General features: G+C 47.9%; 1 protein-coding gene across 2 annotated transcripts in view; it reads right to left on the bottom strand.

The window, feature by feature from the left end:
* ARID3B (AT-rich interaction domain 3B) overlaps positions 1-15,533 on the bottom strand; it is a gene marked incomplete at both ends in the record, with an annotated part of 42,389 nt that overhangs the window by 8,094 nt on the left and 18,762 nt on the right. For both annotated transcript variants that reach the window (XM_080690839.1, XM_080690840.1), the window contains 2 exons: positions 13,790-13,862; positions 14,030-14,101. In XM_080690839.1, the coding sequence (XP_080546965.1) occupies positions 13,790-13,862; positions 14,030-14,101 (145 nt within the window). The remainder of the gene's footprint in view (positions 1-13,789; positions 13,863-14,029; positions 14,102-15,533) is intronic.

Below are 15,533 nucleotides of genomic sequence, written 5' to 3'. Positions count from 1 at the left end.
GCTATGGCAGGACCACACCTCTTTTTTTTTTTTTTTTTTGGCGGGTCTGGGGATGGAACCCAGGGGCATTCGACCTCTGAGCTACACCCCCTGTCCTATTTTTAATTCTTTATTTTGAGACAGGGTCTCACTAAGTTGCGGAGGGCCTCACTAAGTAGCTGAGGCTGTTCGCGAACCGGGATCCTCGGGTCTCAGCCTCCCGAATGCTGGGATTACAAGCGTGCGCCACGGTGCCCAGCTTGGGTTTGGTTAATGTCTTCTCGTGCTGTTCTGAACACTGGACTTTATTTCTACCTTAAAGACAAAAATCTAATGCAGCAAAACTGGCCCCCTGGCAGGATAGGACTAGCATCACTTTTCTGGAGGCCTGTCTCCCGAGTACATTCACGGACTGGTGGGTCCACAACTTTCATGGCACCACCTGGAGAGTCTAGGAAGCCATTTGCAAGGTCCCCTCACATAGGTCCCCAACCCCTCCTTCTAGAAGTTTCCAGTTCACTTCCAAGTCAGAATGCACTCTCACCTCATCTTTCTCTAAACTAGCTCCCTTTTCCATCACTTCTGTTTGTTTTGTTTCCCCCCAGCAACAAGTTCTCAGAAGGAGGTAGAAAACTCTGGGTGGCACTAGCTCCTCTTCTCTCCGTATCACCCTTTAGGCTGGGGAGGCTCCACTGCTTCCGCTCTGAGGTTCCGCTCGCTGGCACCTTCCTTCCTGGCTGCAGCCACCACTCTGCAGCAGGCCCTCACTGGCTCATGATTAGATGCTTATGTTGGCCTCTATCCATATATTTGATTTGTACACGGCTGCCAGGTAATCTTACTAAAATACTACTTTCATCACATTGCTGCTTCCTTGTTTAAAAGCTTATGAAGTGCTGGGCATGGTGGTGCACACCTATAATCCCAGTACTTAGGAGGCTGGGACAGGAGGATCGCATGTTCAAGGAGTCTTGGCAAAGGGTGAGACTCATCAACCTAGTGAGACTCTGTTACAAAATAAAAATAAAAATAGGGCTGGGGGTATAGGTCGGAGGTAAAATGTACCTGAGTTCAATCACTAGTATGACATACACACATAAAAAAAGCCTGCAAAGACCCTTACTGCTTACCCACCTACCCTACACGTCAAGTCATGTGACCCATGTCTCCCAACATTCCCTTCCAAGACAGTGGGGAGGCAGGCAAATGCATCCTGGTAACTGCTCGCGGTCCAGGCAGCAGGCCTTCCCCATGCCGCGCAGGCCGGGCTCACCTCTGCCTCACTCGCTGCCCTTCTCAGCCTTACACGACCTGCTCCACTCAGCCCCACACTCTCTTCGATGTCCACTCACTTCAGGAAGAATTGTCTAACGACCCAGTTTACATGAATCCCTTCCCTCTCGACAATTTCTGTGACAGCCTTCCAAGTCTGGCAGACAATTACTCTCCAATTGTCTCATGTATGTCCAAGTGGTATACCAGGAGGACTGCTAGCTCTGTGAAGGCAGAGACTGTCTTTTCTTTACTACATTTCAAATATTATCGTGGCTAATAAATTAGCTACCACATGGATTTAAAGTAAGATATTCTTCTCAGAGTTAAAGCATTTGACTCCATGGCATTTCAAATGAGAACTTAAAACACCTGGGCCAGCCAGGTGTGGTGGTGCATGCTTGCAATCCCAGTACTTGGGAGGCTGAGACAGGAGAATCGTGGTCTGTGGCCAGCCTCAGCTACTTAATGAGGCCCTCTACAACTTTGTGAGACCCTGTTTCCAAATAATGAATAAAAAAATAGGGCTGGGGGTATAGCTCAGAGATAGAATGCCCCTGGAATCCATTCCCAGTAACATACACACACACACCACCACCACCACCACCACCACCACCACCACCACCACCACCACCACCACCACCAACAACAACAACAACAACCACAAACAAACAAACAAAAATAAAACAACTGGGCCTGTGGCATTCTTGTTGAGACCCATCTCTAGCTTTGTCTAATGCTAACAGCCCAAAGGGAAGTCACTTTCCCTCCCACTGCTGGGGAAACTGAGGCCCAGAGCGCTTAAACTCTTTGCTCCCAGGCCCCACAGTAAGAGGACTAGCAATGGGAGAATGGATGGGAGTTGAGGATTTTGAGAAAAAAGTCATGATTCTGTATGATGGGGCCAAAGGAAAGGCCAAAGCAGGTGTTCAGAGTGTGGTATGGCTGGGTGTGAATGCAGACAGCAGGCCGTGCAGTTAACCAGCACAGCAGGGCTTGTGGTCCCTCACAAGGTCACCTTGGAGAGCCAGATTCCATACCATAGGGTTTTAGAACTCCATGTGTAAACAGCTTTAACACTTTGCACTATTTTTTTTGGAGATCTCTTCATTATCAGTAAATGTTCAAATGTAAAGAGTGTATTATACTTTTTTTGTGTGTGTGGTGGTGGTAGGGTACTGGGGATTGAAACCCGGAGTGTTCTATCTCTGAACTATACCCCAAGGCCTATTTTTTCCTTCCTTCCTTTCTTCCTTCCTTCTGTCCGTCCATCCGTCCTTCCTTCCTTCTCTCTTTCTTTCTTTTTGCGGTACTAGGGATAGATCCCAGGTGCATTCTACCTCCAAGCTACACCACCTTCAACCCTATTTTCTTTTTATCCTTCCTTCCTTCCTTTATTTATTTGGTGGTACTGGGGTTCCTGGAAGCCCTTCTACCTCCGGGCTACACTCCCAGACCTACCTTTTTTTTTTTTTTTTTTGGAAACAGGGTCTCTTAAGCCAGCACGGCTGGCTTCAAACCTGCGCGATCCTCCTGTCTCTGCCTCCCAAGCGCGGGGATTACAAGCGTGCGCCACCACGCCCGGCTTTATTCTTTATTTTGAAACAGGGTCTCACTGAGTTGTGAAGGGCCTCCTCGCTAAGTAGCTGAGGCTGTCCGCGAACCTCGATCCTCCAGTCTTAGCCTCCCTGAATGCTGGGATTACAAGTGTTGAGCCACCACACCCCACTTATTTTTTTCTTTTGAAACAAGGTCTTGCTATGTCACTGAGGCTATCTTCAAACCTGCAATCCTCCTGCCTCAGCCTTTCAAGCAGCTGGGTGTGGTGGCGCACACTTGTAATCCCAGCATCTGGTAAGCTGAGACGGAAGGATCGTGGTTCATGGACAGCCTCAGCTACTTAGTGAGGCCCTTTGTTACTTAGTAAGACCCTGTTTCAAAATTTAAAAAAATAGGGCTGGGGATGTAGTTTGGAGGTAGAATTCCCCTGGGTTCCATCCCCAGTACTGAAAAAAAAAGAAAAGAAAAAAGTGATCATCATTCATCTGGGGGCAAGCCAAGTAAATAGGATTAAGGGGCCAGCTGTTTATACTGCTTTTTGACTGAAGATAAGGTTCAGACATCCATGACAGACTTTCTAGTGTGGCTCAAACTACCTCTGAAGGCTACTTTCTCAGAGAGGAATCGCATGCCCATTTTCAGTAAGCCCAGCACTAACTGTTCAGTCATTAGAGATAGCTTGTTTGAAGGGCAATGCTATCACATATGTAGAATTTTTGTTAGAAATTAGCCTCTCTATAGCCACAGAGAATGTGACTGTATTAGACCGAAAACTGCTTAGGGAAGGGGAATGGTGGCAGGAGGAGGACCTGTGACAAGAAGGGCTAAAGCGGCACCCGAGGCCCAGGCTGAGGCCAGAAAGTGGCCTTCCCCAGCACCTGCAGGAGAGCAGGCGTTCCTGGGCACTGGCTCCTCCCAGAGGAGCTGCAGCCAAGTGCACTAGAAGCCCTGTGGCAGCGCTGCCCTTGCCATACAGGGACCCTGCCTTCCCCCCACCCGCAGTGCACACTACGTGCTTGGGCAGTGGGTGTTGTGTCCCGCGTGGCTGGCTCTCTCTTAAGAGGATTAGCGTGGCTCCCAGGGCAGGGTGGTCCCTGAGCACCGCCAAGAACAGAGCTGAGCATCGCAGGGAAGCTCTCCATCGTGTGGTGTTCTCACATCATCCAAATAACTCACAAACAAAACAACAGCAGAAAAATGCACACAAACACCTGCTCTGGATTTAATTCTTCTGACAACTAAGAGAGACAACTGCCAGGTTGGCCTGCCTCAGCAGTCTGCTTTGTGCTAAATGGACCCGGTAGCCCTCGCCCTGTCTCTGTCTCTGTCTCTCTCCAGCCCTATTGTTTATTCTTTATTTTGAAACAGGGTCTCACTGAGTAGCAAAGGGCCTCACTAAACAACTGAGGCTGTCCGCAAACCCGGATCTTCCTGTCTCAGCCTCCGGAATGCTGGCATTACAAGCATGCGCCACCACGCCCGGCTTTTTCTCTTAGCTAAAGGAGATTCTACCATGAAGAGTGAGGTCTTGTAGCTGGGTTTGCCACTACTACTACTGGGAGGTGGGTGTGATAGACCAACAGATTCAGGCTTCAGTTCCCCCATCTGTGAAATGAGTCCATCTAGTCCAGATTAGATGACTTGCAATTCCAAAATCTTATGAGTCTATGAATAAAAAGTTAAATAAAGAATAAATACCTGTGATTATGACCAAAGAGATGGTGACTTGGTTTTAGGGCTTGACTGAACTAGGGAATAATGTTGCCAAGTGACCTTGAAATGGGTAATTCAGAATCTTCTCCTGTGAAGGTCCTCTATGGAGCAAACTGTGGAAGCTCAAGTCCACAAGTAATGATTCCTTCCCCAGGCTTTCTGCTCTCCAGGCTCCACTAAGGAGGCTCTTTCACCCGAGGGGCAAGCCTGTGTCCACAATAAATGCAAAAGCAACCTACTGGCCACAAGCAAGGAGGCAAACACCCACTGAACTCTCAGTGGGTTGCTGGTTGGTCCTGCAGAAGACAAACTCTCCGCCCAACACGCCTGGGGTGGGGTGGGGGCTGCCGTGGAGCATCTGATGGGGAAGCCTGCAGACTGTCAGTCATTGCTATCAAAGCAGGAGCTAGGATTGAGGGTAATTAATCATGCTCTCTTTGACAAGAATCCAGGCCCTTATCTGTACCCCAAGAAATGCCACTGGTCTCCAGTTCCCTCCTCAATAAAGGAGACTGACAGTTGCAACAAAGAGGCCCCTTATCAGATTTCAGCCAGGGAGCCTAAGGCAGCCCCAGGGACGGATGTGAAAGGCTTTTACGAGGGCCTGGGACCCAGGGAAGCCTTCCTCCAGGACTCCTGGGCGTTAACCTTGCTCTGGTGGAATGCTGCTTAGCACTGGCACTACCATGCCAGAGCTGTCCAGTGCAGATATGGCTACACAAAAGCTGATCCCTAGTACTCGGCCTTCCTTCTTACCAGACAATACAGAGGCAGCAGAAAAGATGGCTGCTTTTGGCTCCAGAGACAAGATGGGAGATAATACTAAAAAAAAAAGCCACTTCCTCCCCATCACAGAGAATGGGCACACATGTTTCAGTGAAGACCAGAAGTAGTAAGGGGCAGGGTCCCTAGAGAGACTTACAAGGCTGCCTTCCTGCCTGCTAGTCAAGGGTGAGGGCCCAGGACCCAGGGCGTGGCCCTGCCAGGGACCCTCACTGCTTTTTCCTGGCTTTGAAAACGATCATTAATCATTTCCAGGGCCTGACTGTCAAGTGAGTCAACCAGGGAGCCTAGAAAAGTCAAGACCCATGTTGGGCAGGGAGTGTAACAGGCAGGCAGCCCCCTTGAAACACTCCTCTGTAGAATCCTTGCCCTGCTCTAGTCTTGTTCTCCAGGAACAAACAGGGAAATGACTAGTGACCCCCCCCACACTTGTTTATGTAGAAAATACCTCCCACTAGGAGAACAGGCAGCAGTGTCTGGCAGTCTGCAGCACAGTGTGTAGCTGGACTGTTCCAGAAGGCAGGGTACATGCCAATATACTATTACTGGACTGAAAGGTATACTCAAGTCCTCTGCTTCCAACTGCCCACCGAGTGGGTCTGACTTACATGTGGCAGCACGCACTGAATCATACAATGAATCTGTATTTTCTTTTCTATTTTATTGCGGGTCTGTGGATGAAACCCAGGGGCATTGTACCTCTGAGCGACACCCCCAGCCCTATTTTTTATTCTTTATTTTGAAACAGGGTCTCACTGAGTTGCGAAGGGCCTTGCTAAGTAGTAGCTGAGGCTGTCCGCAAACTTTGATCCTCCTGCTCCGCCTCCCAAATGCTGGGATGACAAGTATGCGCCACCACACCCGGCTTGACATGCATTTTCTTGAACTTCATATAAACCAAATCATATAATATATAATCTCTGCTAGGTGTGGTGACCTACACTTGTAACCCCAGTACTTGATAGACAGGAAGACTGTAGGTTCAAGGCCAGCCTCGGCAACATAGGGAGACTCTCAGAAACCTAATGGGATTCTGCTTCCAAATAAGAAACCAAAATTGGGCTGGGAACGTAGCTTGGAGGTGGAATGCCTTCAGGGTCAATCCCCAGTACCAAAAAAAAAAAAAAAAAAAAAAAAAAAGTGTGTGTGAGTGTAATATATATATATATATATATATATATATTATTTTTCTTAGTACTATCTTTTGCATCTGGTTTTTGCTCAACATTATTTACAGGGTCTTAAATGACAAAGATGTAAAGAAAAAGCCAAGCATGGCAGCGCATGCCTGTAATCTCAGTACCTCACGAGTAGAACTCCGGGTTAAGAGGAATCTTCATCTTGGGAGGCTGAGACAGGTGGGTCACAGATTCGAAGCCAGCCTCAGCAACTTCAAAAGGCTGTCAGCAACTTGGTGAGGCATTTCCAAATAAAAAGTAAAATGGGCTGAGGAAGTAACCCTGAGGCTGCATGCCCCTGTGAGGAAGTAACCCTGAGGCTGCATGCCCCTGGGTTCAATCCCCAGCACCCCACACACTTACACTTCAACTCTACTTATCAGTAGCAGCTGGATCACCTGCAGAAAGAACAGGCTCTGACCTCAGACCAAGGGCCAATCCTGAGATGCAATGATTTTCATTTGGGGATAAAGGTAGAAAATGGAGCCCTAAGCCTATTTCATTTGACGAAGACAATATATTTTAGTTTACCAGAAAAGGTGACCAGGGCACAGACCATTTACTGAAAGATACAAAGAATATAAAAGAAACTGCCTCCACCAAAAGGCAAAAGCAACACAAGCCAGGAACGCTCCCTTTCCCGAGATGGACAGATAAGCACACAACAGAAGGGAAACACTCTGGAGCGAGAGGCAGGCCCAGCCTCCCACAGTGACTTCTCTGCCATACAGATCAAAGACAGACCCAGCAATCCACTGCGGAAAGCCACGGCCAGTCTGCATCCGGACCAGAACTGGAGGGGTGGCAGGGCAACGCTGCAGACGAGGTCTTGACGACACTCGTGTTTCATGCGACCAGGCAGTGCCCTAGCCTGCTGTGCTGGGTGGGGGCAGGAAAGCACAGCCTTGCTTCTGGGTATGTCTCCTATGCCTCTCTGCCTTGAGACGCCACTTCCCTTGATACCCTGAGTGGTCGGTCACACCTGCCCTTTAGAGGGACAGGCCTGACCCTGAGATGAAGATTCCTCTTCATGCGGAGGTCGACCCTGTGTTAATCAGCTAGATGCTGTTGGGTCCCCTACGGGGCAACGGCCAATGGGTAGCCAGCATTCTGAGCCCCACAGAACGCCAGGTGTGCCCAGCACTGCAGCCCAGGTCCGGATCCCAGCACACACCCCTCTGGCTCTCAGCACACCGGGGAGCTCAGGATACTGCCCTTCACAGGTCCGCATTCAGGCACCTCAAGGGAGGTAAGATAAATTTCAAAAGAAAAGCACCAAAAGGAAGTAATGGGGCTTCCGGTGCTGGAAACAAGTTTCTCAAAGGCAGTTTAAGGAGAAGGAAAGAGCACTGGCCTGGGAGTTAGTAGACCAAGTGCTAACGCTGTGCTCTGGCCTTAGTAAGTCCTTAACCTCAGGGCTGGTTCTTTAGCTCTATGCCACAGAGCTGGAGCTGTAAGCAGCAGAAGATTAGATAATGGCTCAAAAGGGTTCTGTACAATGTGAGTTAATAATAAAAACAAATGCAAAATGGCCATCATCATCATAATCATCATCATTGTCCTGTCTCTTTAATGAGACCACACTTCTGTTTCATCTACTAGAGAACAAGGCAACAAGCTTCTCTGCTCATATTTGAAGGAAAAATGGAATTGTTTATACACAGCCTTTGCTTATCAGACCTACAAATTAGTCCCTCCCCTTGGGCACTGGAAAAACAAATGGAAAATCTCTGAGGAAATGTTATCTCAGAAACCACTCAAAGTGAGTTAAACTGGCCAGATAATTTTATTTGGAACTGTTTGACTTTATTTTTGGCACAGAAATAGGTGCGTGCGTGTGCACACACACACACACACACACACACTTGTGTACATATGCATGCGCCTACATGTGTACATGTATGTGGCATCCACAGAAAAAGCAAGTAAAAATGCACATCACAGCTCTGAAATCCAACCAATCTTTCCTACAACAACATTTTGGTAGAAAAAGAGAATTCAGCAACTTGTGTAATTCAATTTGGCTTTGGTCAGCAAAAAAGGAAATACATTATTTAGCAAGGAAAGAGAAGAGTGTGGTCTCAGAAATTCTTGGTGTAGTTTTCACACCATTATTTTTATGGAAAATCCCTAAAGGGGCTTTTCTTCTCTTTTTTGTCTTCCTCAAGGATAGCTCACTGTCTGTGGAGAGCCCAAAAGAACAATCAGGGACACACATACAGAGCACAGAAGCTTCCAAGCTGACTCTAACTTGCTCCAGATCCCGAGGAGGGAGGATGGCAGCCTGGCTGTGCGCTCACAGAGCTCCTTCTCTCACCGTGCCATTTCCCAAAGCTGGTGGGAGAGTGACCGCGAGTGGGCACTGCCACCGCCCACTCCACACTTCCCAGTCTCCTCAAGCAGGCTGCTTGCTGGGTGCTCACCAGGGCCAAGTCCCTGATGTGTCTAGGGCTGAGGGCTAAAAGGCCCACTACTGCAGTCAATTCACCCAAACTGCCCACAAGGAAGGCACCACACAAAGCAGCAGTTAAACAGCCCACGCTTCTCCCATTGGCCGGCTGTTTATCACCTGCAGCTGCACTGCTGGGGCGGCCTGCTGTGTGCTCCCTCCCCCCAGCCCCATCCACTTCCTCGGCCGCGGCCTGCTGTGTCCAGCTGCCTAGTTCCACTCACAGCCCATGTGGGCAGTACCAGGCCTTTCAAACTCAGGCTGTGTTCAGTGGCTCCTGCGAAATCTATTACTTGTCCTTCACACTAGAGGCCAGGTTGCTGACCTGACGCCAAGGTCTATGAGGCTTTTCCTTGGTCCCAGTTAACAAGATCTGTCTCAAGTTCCCCAGACACTCCACTTCGGGAGTGACAAGTAAGTCACGTGTCTAGGGCCCCTTGGTCTCACCATTCTGTGAAGAGCAAAGACAGCAGGTGTCACGTGAATCAAAGTACAGTCTACTCCCAGTTCTCTCTCTCCCCCCCGTGTGTGTGTGTGTGTGTGTGTGTGTGTGTGTGTGTGTGTGTGTGTGTGGTACTGGGGATGGAACCCAGTGATAGTCTACCTCTGAGCTACACCCCAGTCCTAATTTTTTCTTTATTTTGAAACAGGGTCTCACTGAGTTGCAAAGAGCCTCACTAAGTAGCTGAGGCTGTCCTCCAACCTTGATCCTCCTGTCTCAGCCTCCCAAATGCTGGGATGACAAGTGTGTGCCACCACGCCCGGCTGCTCTCAGCTCTTGTTAATCACCACCCTAATTTAGAGCACCAGATAAGAGTGTTCCAGAAAGGAGATCTGGACCTCTGACACACTGGAGCCACAGCCCTTTCAGAGGCTTTCTCTGCACGCCAGCCCAAGGTGGGCTCTCAGCACCCACCCCTCCAGCTCTCCCAGTGAGGAGCTCAAGATACTGCCTGACACAGGCCTGACCTCAGGCACTTGAAAGGAGGTAAGATGATTTCCACAGAGATTAATTTTTCTGCAGAGAATCAATCTCCCTTCCTTTATTGTGTATGTGTTGAGAGTGAGAAAGAGAGAGAGAGAGAGAGATAGACTCAGCCTTATTTATTTGTTTGTTTGTTTATTTATTTATTTATTTATTTATTTATTTATTTATGGTACTGGAGTTCCTGGAAACCCTTCTACCTCCGGGCTGCACTCCTAGACCTATTTTTTAATATTTTTATTTGGAAACAGGGTCTCCTAAGCCAGCGAGGCTGGCTTCGAACCTTTGCGATCCTCCTGTCTCCGCACGGGGATTACAAGCATGCGCCACCATGCCCGGCATTATTTTTTATTTTGAGACAAGGTCTCACTAAGTTGCCCAGGCTGACCTCAAACTTGCAATCCCTCTGCCTCAGCCTTCAAAGCAGCTAGGATTATAGATGCATGCCACCTCACCTGGCTTCTGCAGAAAAATCTAACTTTATTCTCTTTCCAATTCTTCTTGTTTTCACAGTGATAAGGACTGAACCCAGGGACACACGTACACTAAGCCAGCACCTAACTACTGAGCTACACTTGCAGCACTTACACCCATTCTTCTATGGCAGTGGCATTTATGCTATCTAAAGACATTTCTGGTCACTATGAGGGGGGTTGCCATTGAGATCTAGTGGGAAGATGCCAGAAATACTGACAACATCTCACAGTGCAGGGGACTACTCTCACAATAAAGGATAATCCAGTTCCCAAAGTAAACAGTGCTGAGGCCACGGATGCTTATATCAGAGTAACTAGCAAGCAGCAGACTGAACTGTTTCCCTCCTATTGGAGACGCCAGCAAATAGCAAAATATCTGACATAGGCACTGACGCCAAGGCAGAGATTCACTCAGGACCTGAATTACCATACAGTGACATCACCAAGGGAGTCACATACTCTTGCTTTGAGTTCACTGAAAATATACTAGCCAGGTGAAGTGGCTCACACCTGTAATTTGAGCACTTGGGAGGCTGAGATAGAAGGTCTGCAGGTTTGAAGCCAGCCTCAGCAAGTTAGTGAGGCTGTCAGCAACTTTCTGAGTCCCTGTTTCCAAATAATAATAAAATTGGTCTGGGGTATAGCTTGGAAGTAAAACGTCCCCTGGTTCAATCCCCAGTACCACAAAACAAACACACGCACAAGATGGCAATCTGGCAGCACCAGGATAGCAGAACAGGCACCAAAGACTGCTCTCTGCTGCTAACTTCCAATTATAGGACAGCTATTGGAAGGAGCCAGGTACACCCAAAATCTCAAGCCAGCTTGGCTACCCTTCATGGCAAGCTGAGCCAAGACAACCAGCAGGACTACGCAGACAGCAAACACGCCCTGAGCGTCTCTGCCTGGCCTTGTGCTAGCACTGGGGACGCAGAGGCATGATGAAGTGCTGTCCTGAGGAGCGAGTCCTAGCCTACTGGGGACTTGTAGTAGTAAACAATTACCAGTCTTCACTCTTGACTAGGCTGATCTAACCTTCATTTTCCTTTAAAAATCCTTCTGGGAAGGGAGCAAAACAATAAAGTAGAAAATAAAGCAGTGGAGCTACATCGCTGATTAAAATCTATATTGCTATGGCAGCTCCTTTGAGACGGGATCAGCTCCTGGGTTTGCACCAGCTGGGCTTGTGAAGCTTGTAAATAATTAAAAGGTAATTGGAAGGGGAGACCAAAGTATTAAGTGGATTTCTCTCTCTCAGGGCAACGAGGGAGTTTCATTGCTGCCAGTCACATTATCTTTCAGGATTATATTCTTGTTTTTTACTAACACATGCAGCTCCAGATAACCGCTGGAGAAGTAAACTAATTAGCCCGCTTAAACTGCTTTTATAGCTGGAGATTGGAAGGAAAGAAGACTCAAACTTTCAATTGTCTTTTTAAGAAAACGAGCAGTAATAGCCCTGCTACTAGGAAAGCAATAAGGCTTTGGAAAGTAAAGGAGGAAGGAGGGGGGAAAAGGAGAAAAGAGGGGACATACAGAGAGAGAACACTCAGAATGTTTAGCGGCTGGGGGATGCCTTTATGGCTCAGCCTGGGATAAGGAGGAGAATTTCATTCCAAGGTCTCAATGAAGTTGCTGACACAGGCCCCAGGGGATGCATGATCAGACAGCAGCAAGGTCCCGGGGAGGGCTGCGGGTGTAGTTCTCTCCTATGGCTGTGTCCTGAGATGATGAAGGTGGACACACGCAGACTGCTGAGGACCTTCTGGAGAGGCTGGGTTCTGACCATGCTTCCTAAGGACTAACTGCTGGTGAGCCCACTGCTAGGACAGGATATAACGTCAGGAAGATAGCTGGGCATGTGGCACATGCCTGCAATCCCAGTACTTGGGGGACTGAGACAGGAGGATCGCAGGTTCGAGGCCAGCCTCAGCAACTTGAAGAGACCCTGTTTCTAAATTAAAAATAAAATAGGGCTTGGGGTGTAACTCAGAGAAAGAATGCTCCTGGGTTCACTCTCCAGTACCACAAAAAATAAATAAAAATAAAATAAATAAATAAATCCAGGAGGTTACTAAGCTCAAGACTCAGTCAAACCACAGTCCAGAGAGGAGACAGCTATTGGGTGGCAGTGGGGCGGGGGGAGCAAATCGGGAGGGAGGGTACATTATAAAGCAGATGCCCATGTGCTACAGTTAAACTGCAAAAATGTTCCAATCACACCATGGGATAAAAACATCAAAGAGCCAATGGATAAGAAGAAAAACTGAGGACAGTAGTGGTGGCACATACTTGTAATCCCGGTACTTGGGAGGTGAGACAGGAGGATTGCAGGTTTGCAACCAGCCTCAGCTATCTATCTATCTATCTATCTATCTGTGGTACTGGGGGTGGAACCCAGGGGCTTTCTACCTCCAGGCTATACTCCCAGACCTATTTTTTATATTTTATTTGGAAACAGGGTCTCACTAGGTTGCTGAGAGCCTCACTAAGTAGCTGAGGCTGGCTTCGAACCTGTGCGATCCTCCTGTCTCAGCCTCCCAAGCGCGGGGATTACAAGCGTACGCCACCACGCCCAGCAGCCTCAGCTATTTAATGAAGCCTTCTGCAACTTAGTGAGACCCTGTTTCACAAAAAGTAAAAAAAATAGCTCTGGGGGTATAGCTCAGAGGTAGAAAGACCCTGGGTTCAATCCCCAGGTCCACCAAAAGAAAAAGAAAAAAAAAAAGGAAGAAAAAGCTGCCTATTTCTTTCCATGGATTATTGTAGACTCTTCAAAAAATCCTGAGGGGGTCTCTATTCTTTTTTTTTTGGTGGGTCTGGGGATGGAACCCAGGGGCATTTGACCTCTGAGCTACACCCCCTGCCCTATTTTGTATTCTTTATTTTGAAACAGGGTCTCACTGAGTTGTGGAGGGCCTCACTAAGTAGCTGAGGCTGCCTGCGAACCTCGATCCTCCTGCCTCAGCCTCCCGAATGCTGGGATTACAAGCATGCGCCACCACGCCCGGCTGGGTCTCTATTCTTCTACTCACTTTTCTCAGTCTCTATGAGACTATATATAACAATAAGAGGCCCCACTTGCTAGTTTAAGTGAAGCTTAGGGAAGCTGTAAAGCTAAGATAAAAGTGTATTTGGATTTTAAATGACTCCAGAGACCAGTTAATTAGGAGAGACAAAAATAAGGTAGGGCCCAATATGGATGGTCACCCCACCCATTTTCTGCTGAAGTTCTCTCTGCCTTTCTCCATGCGGTTGTCAGTTATTTGGATAGCTCCTGAACCAGTCGGCAATAAATTCTGCTCACACTCCTCAACAAGAATGCAGAAGTGACTAGCACAGAACAGATACTCAATAAATAAGTACTGAGCTGGAATAAGGAGACTGCACTCACCCCTTTTCTGCATAAAGATGAAGAGGTCATCCAGGAACTCTTTCCTTTCCGGATCACTGTCCAGTTCATACAGCTGCAAGCCCGACCCCAAGAAAAAAACAGTAAGTGTCATACCAGAGCTACTTCAGTCATCCCAGTAACGACCGCTGCGGCTCAGGGGCCACTCACGTCCTCATTCCTTGGGATCACATACCACCCACTAGAGCTGCATATCTTTATCACATAAGACACAGTACAGACCTTGGCAAAATCTCGAGAGATCTCTCTTCCCCGGCCCCCATCAGCATCATCCGTCCAGGCCAATCCACCGTTCTAAAGGGGGGACAAAATATGGCGTGAGAAGAGGAGAGGAACAGAATGAGTGAAGGGTAAGGCAATCATTCAGCAGGGAGGCGAGGACCCTCGGCATGTGTAGTGTCCTGGCTCACACTAGAAAGGACTGGACTGCTAGATGACAACTTCTACTGCTCTTATAGAGAGACACCATTTTTTTGGCTTACAATTATTGTTCCAAAATTAAAAGGAGTCAGACAAAAGAACCATCTCCACTGTGGTTTGAGAAGGGTGGGTGTCACTCATACTTGATCACTCATACTTGATAATGCTGCAAGAAGGGGACTTAAAGGCCTACTATCCTGAAAACCTTTTATCCTCAGTTGATCTCCCAGAGGCCATCACGCTGAGATACCTGCCTAAGGAGGGAAAATACTTAAACTGGTTTCCCACACAATGTTCTGAGTGGGGCCAAAGGAAATAGGGCAAAGATTCAGAAGCTGTGATCTCTGCGCCACGCCTCACATCAGAAGGCCTAAGACTAAGTGATAGGAAGACTCCAATAGCCTGAAAGTACTCCCCAAGGTACAGGCCCTAGGGCAAAAGTTTATTTTCTTTAGGGAAATAATAAAAACCTAAGCCTAGTTTAATTGATGAGGCTGAACCAACGTGTTCCACTGAGGAGGAGGAAAGGGAAAGCCTCCCTGTATCTTTAAATCTGCTCCATACTTTCATTTAGCCAGGTAACTCTTACTCCTCAAATTAGGTACCTTTTCTGTAGAAAGGCTTCCCTCACTCCCAGCTGTACTAAATACCCCAGGAGCAGTCTCTGTCCATTACTAGCTTAGAATTTAACATAGTAGTTTGGAATTATCTGTCATCCCACCATAAGGAAAGCCCCTTGAAAACAAAGGCATCTTATTTATCCTTGTATTTGGCACATTGACAGTACATAATTAACTCTTTATTTGAACCAACTAAACACCTCTTCAAAAATATATACGAATGCACATACCATATGGGAGAGTGTATATGCCTCTGTGTCAGCAGAGAGTGTGGAATCTCACAGTGTAATTCTGTCGCTTGTCCTTGACCCACAGGCCAAGGGAGGGCCCAGCTGATACGACTGGCTGTCCTGAGCCTGACACACACTCTCCTTTGTCTCCCAGGACCACGGGCACAGAGTCACCCGCTAGCAGAGACATGTAAGCAGTGTGTGGGGGGGCCTGTGGGGCTGGGAGCAGAGGTTTCTTGAGAAAAAATTCTTTGGACTGCATGGGGATCTTGTTCTAAAAGCATTCCAAATAAAATGAGAGCCTGATTGGATTCTCTTTTGCCCCATCTCCCCCTTTAATCAAGCTTGCCTAAGAGCAGGACACATTATTCAGTTATATTTGGGGACAGACTTTGCTCTGAGACACAGAGCCACTTTCTGATAGCAGCAACTCAGCAGACATGGAGGTGGGCCTAG

Source organism: Muscardinus avellanarius, assembly GCF_963383645.1.
Source record: "Muscardinus avellanarius genome assembly, chromosome: 3".
In the NCBI taxonomy this organism is placed as follows: Eukaryota; Metazoa; Chordata; class Mammalia; order Rodentia; family Gliridae; genus Muscardinus; species Muscardinus avellanarius.
This window is presented reverse-complemented; position numbering and strand designations above follow the sequence as displayed.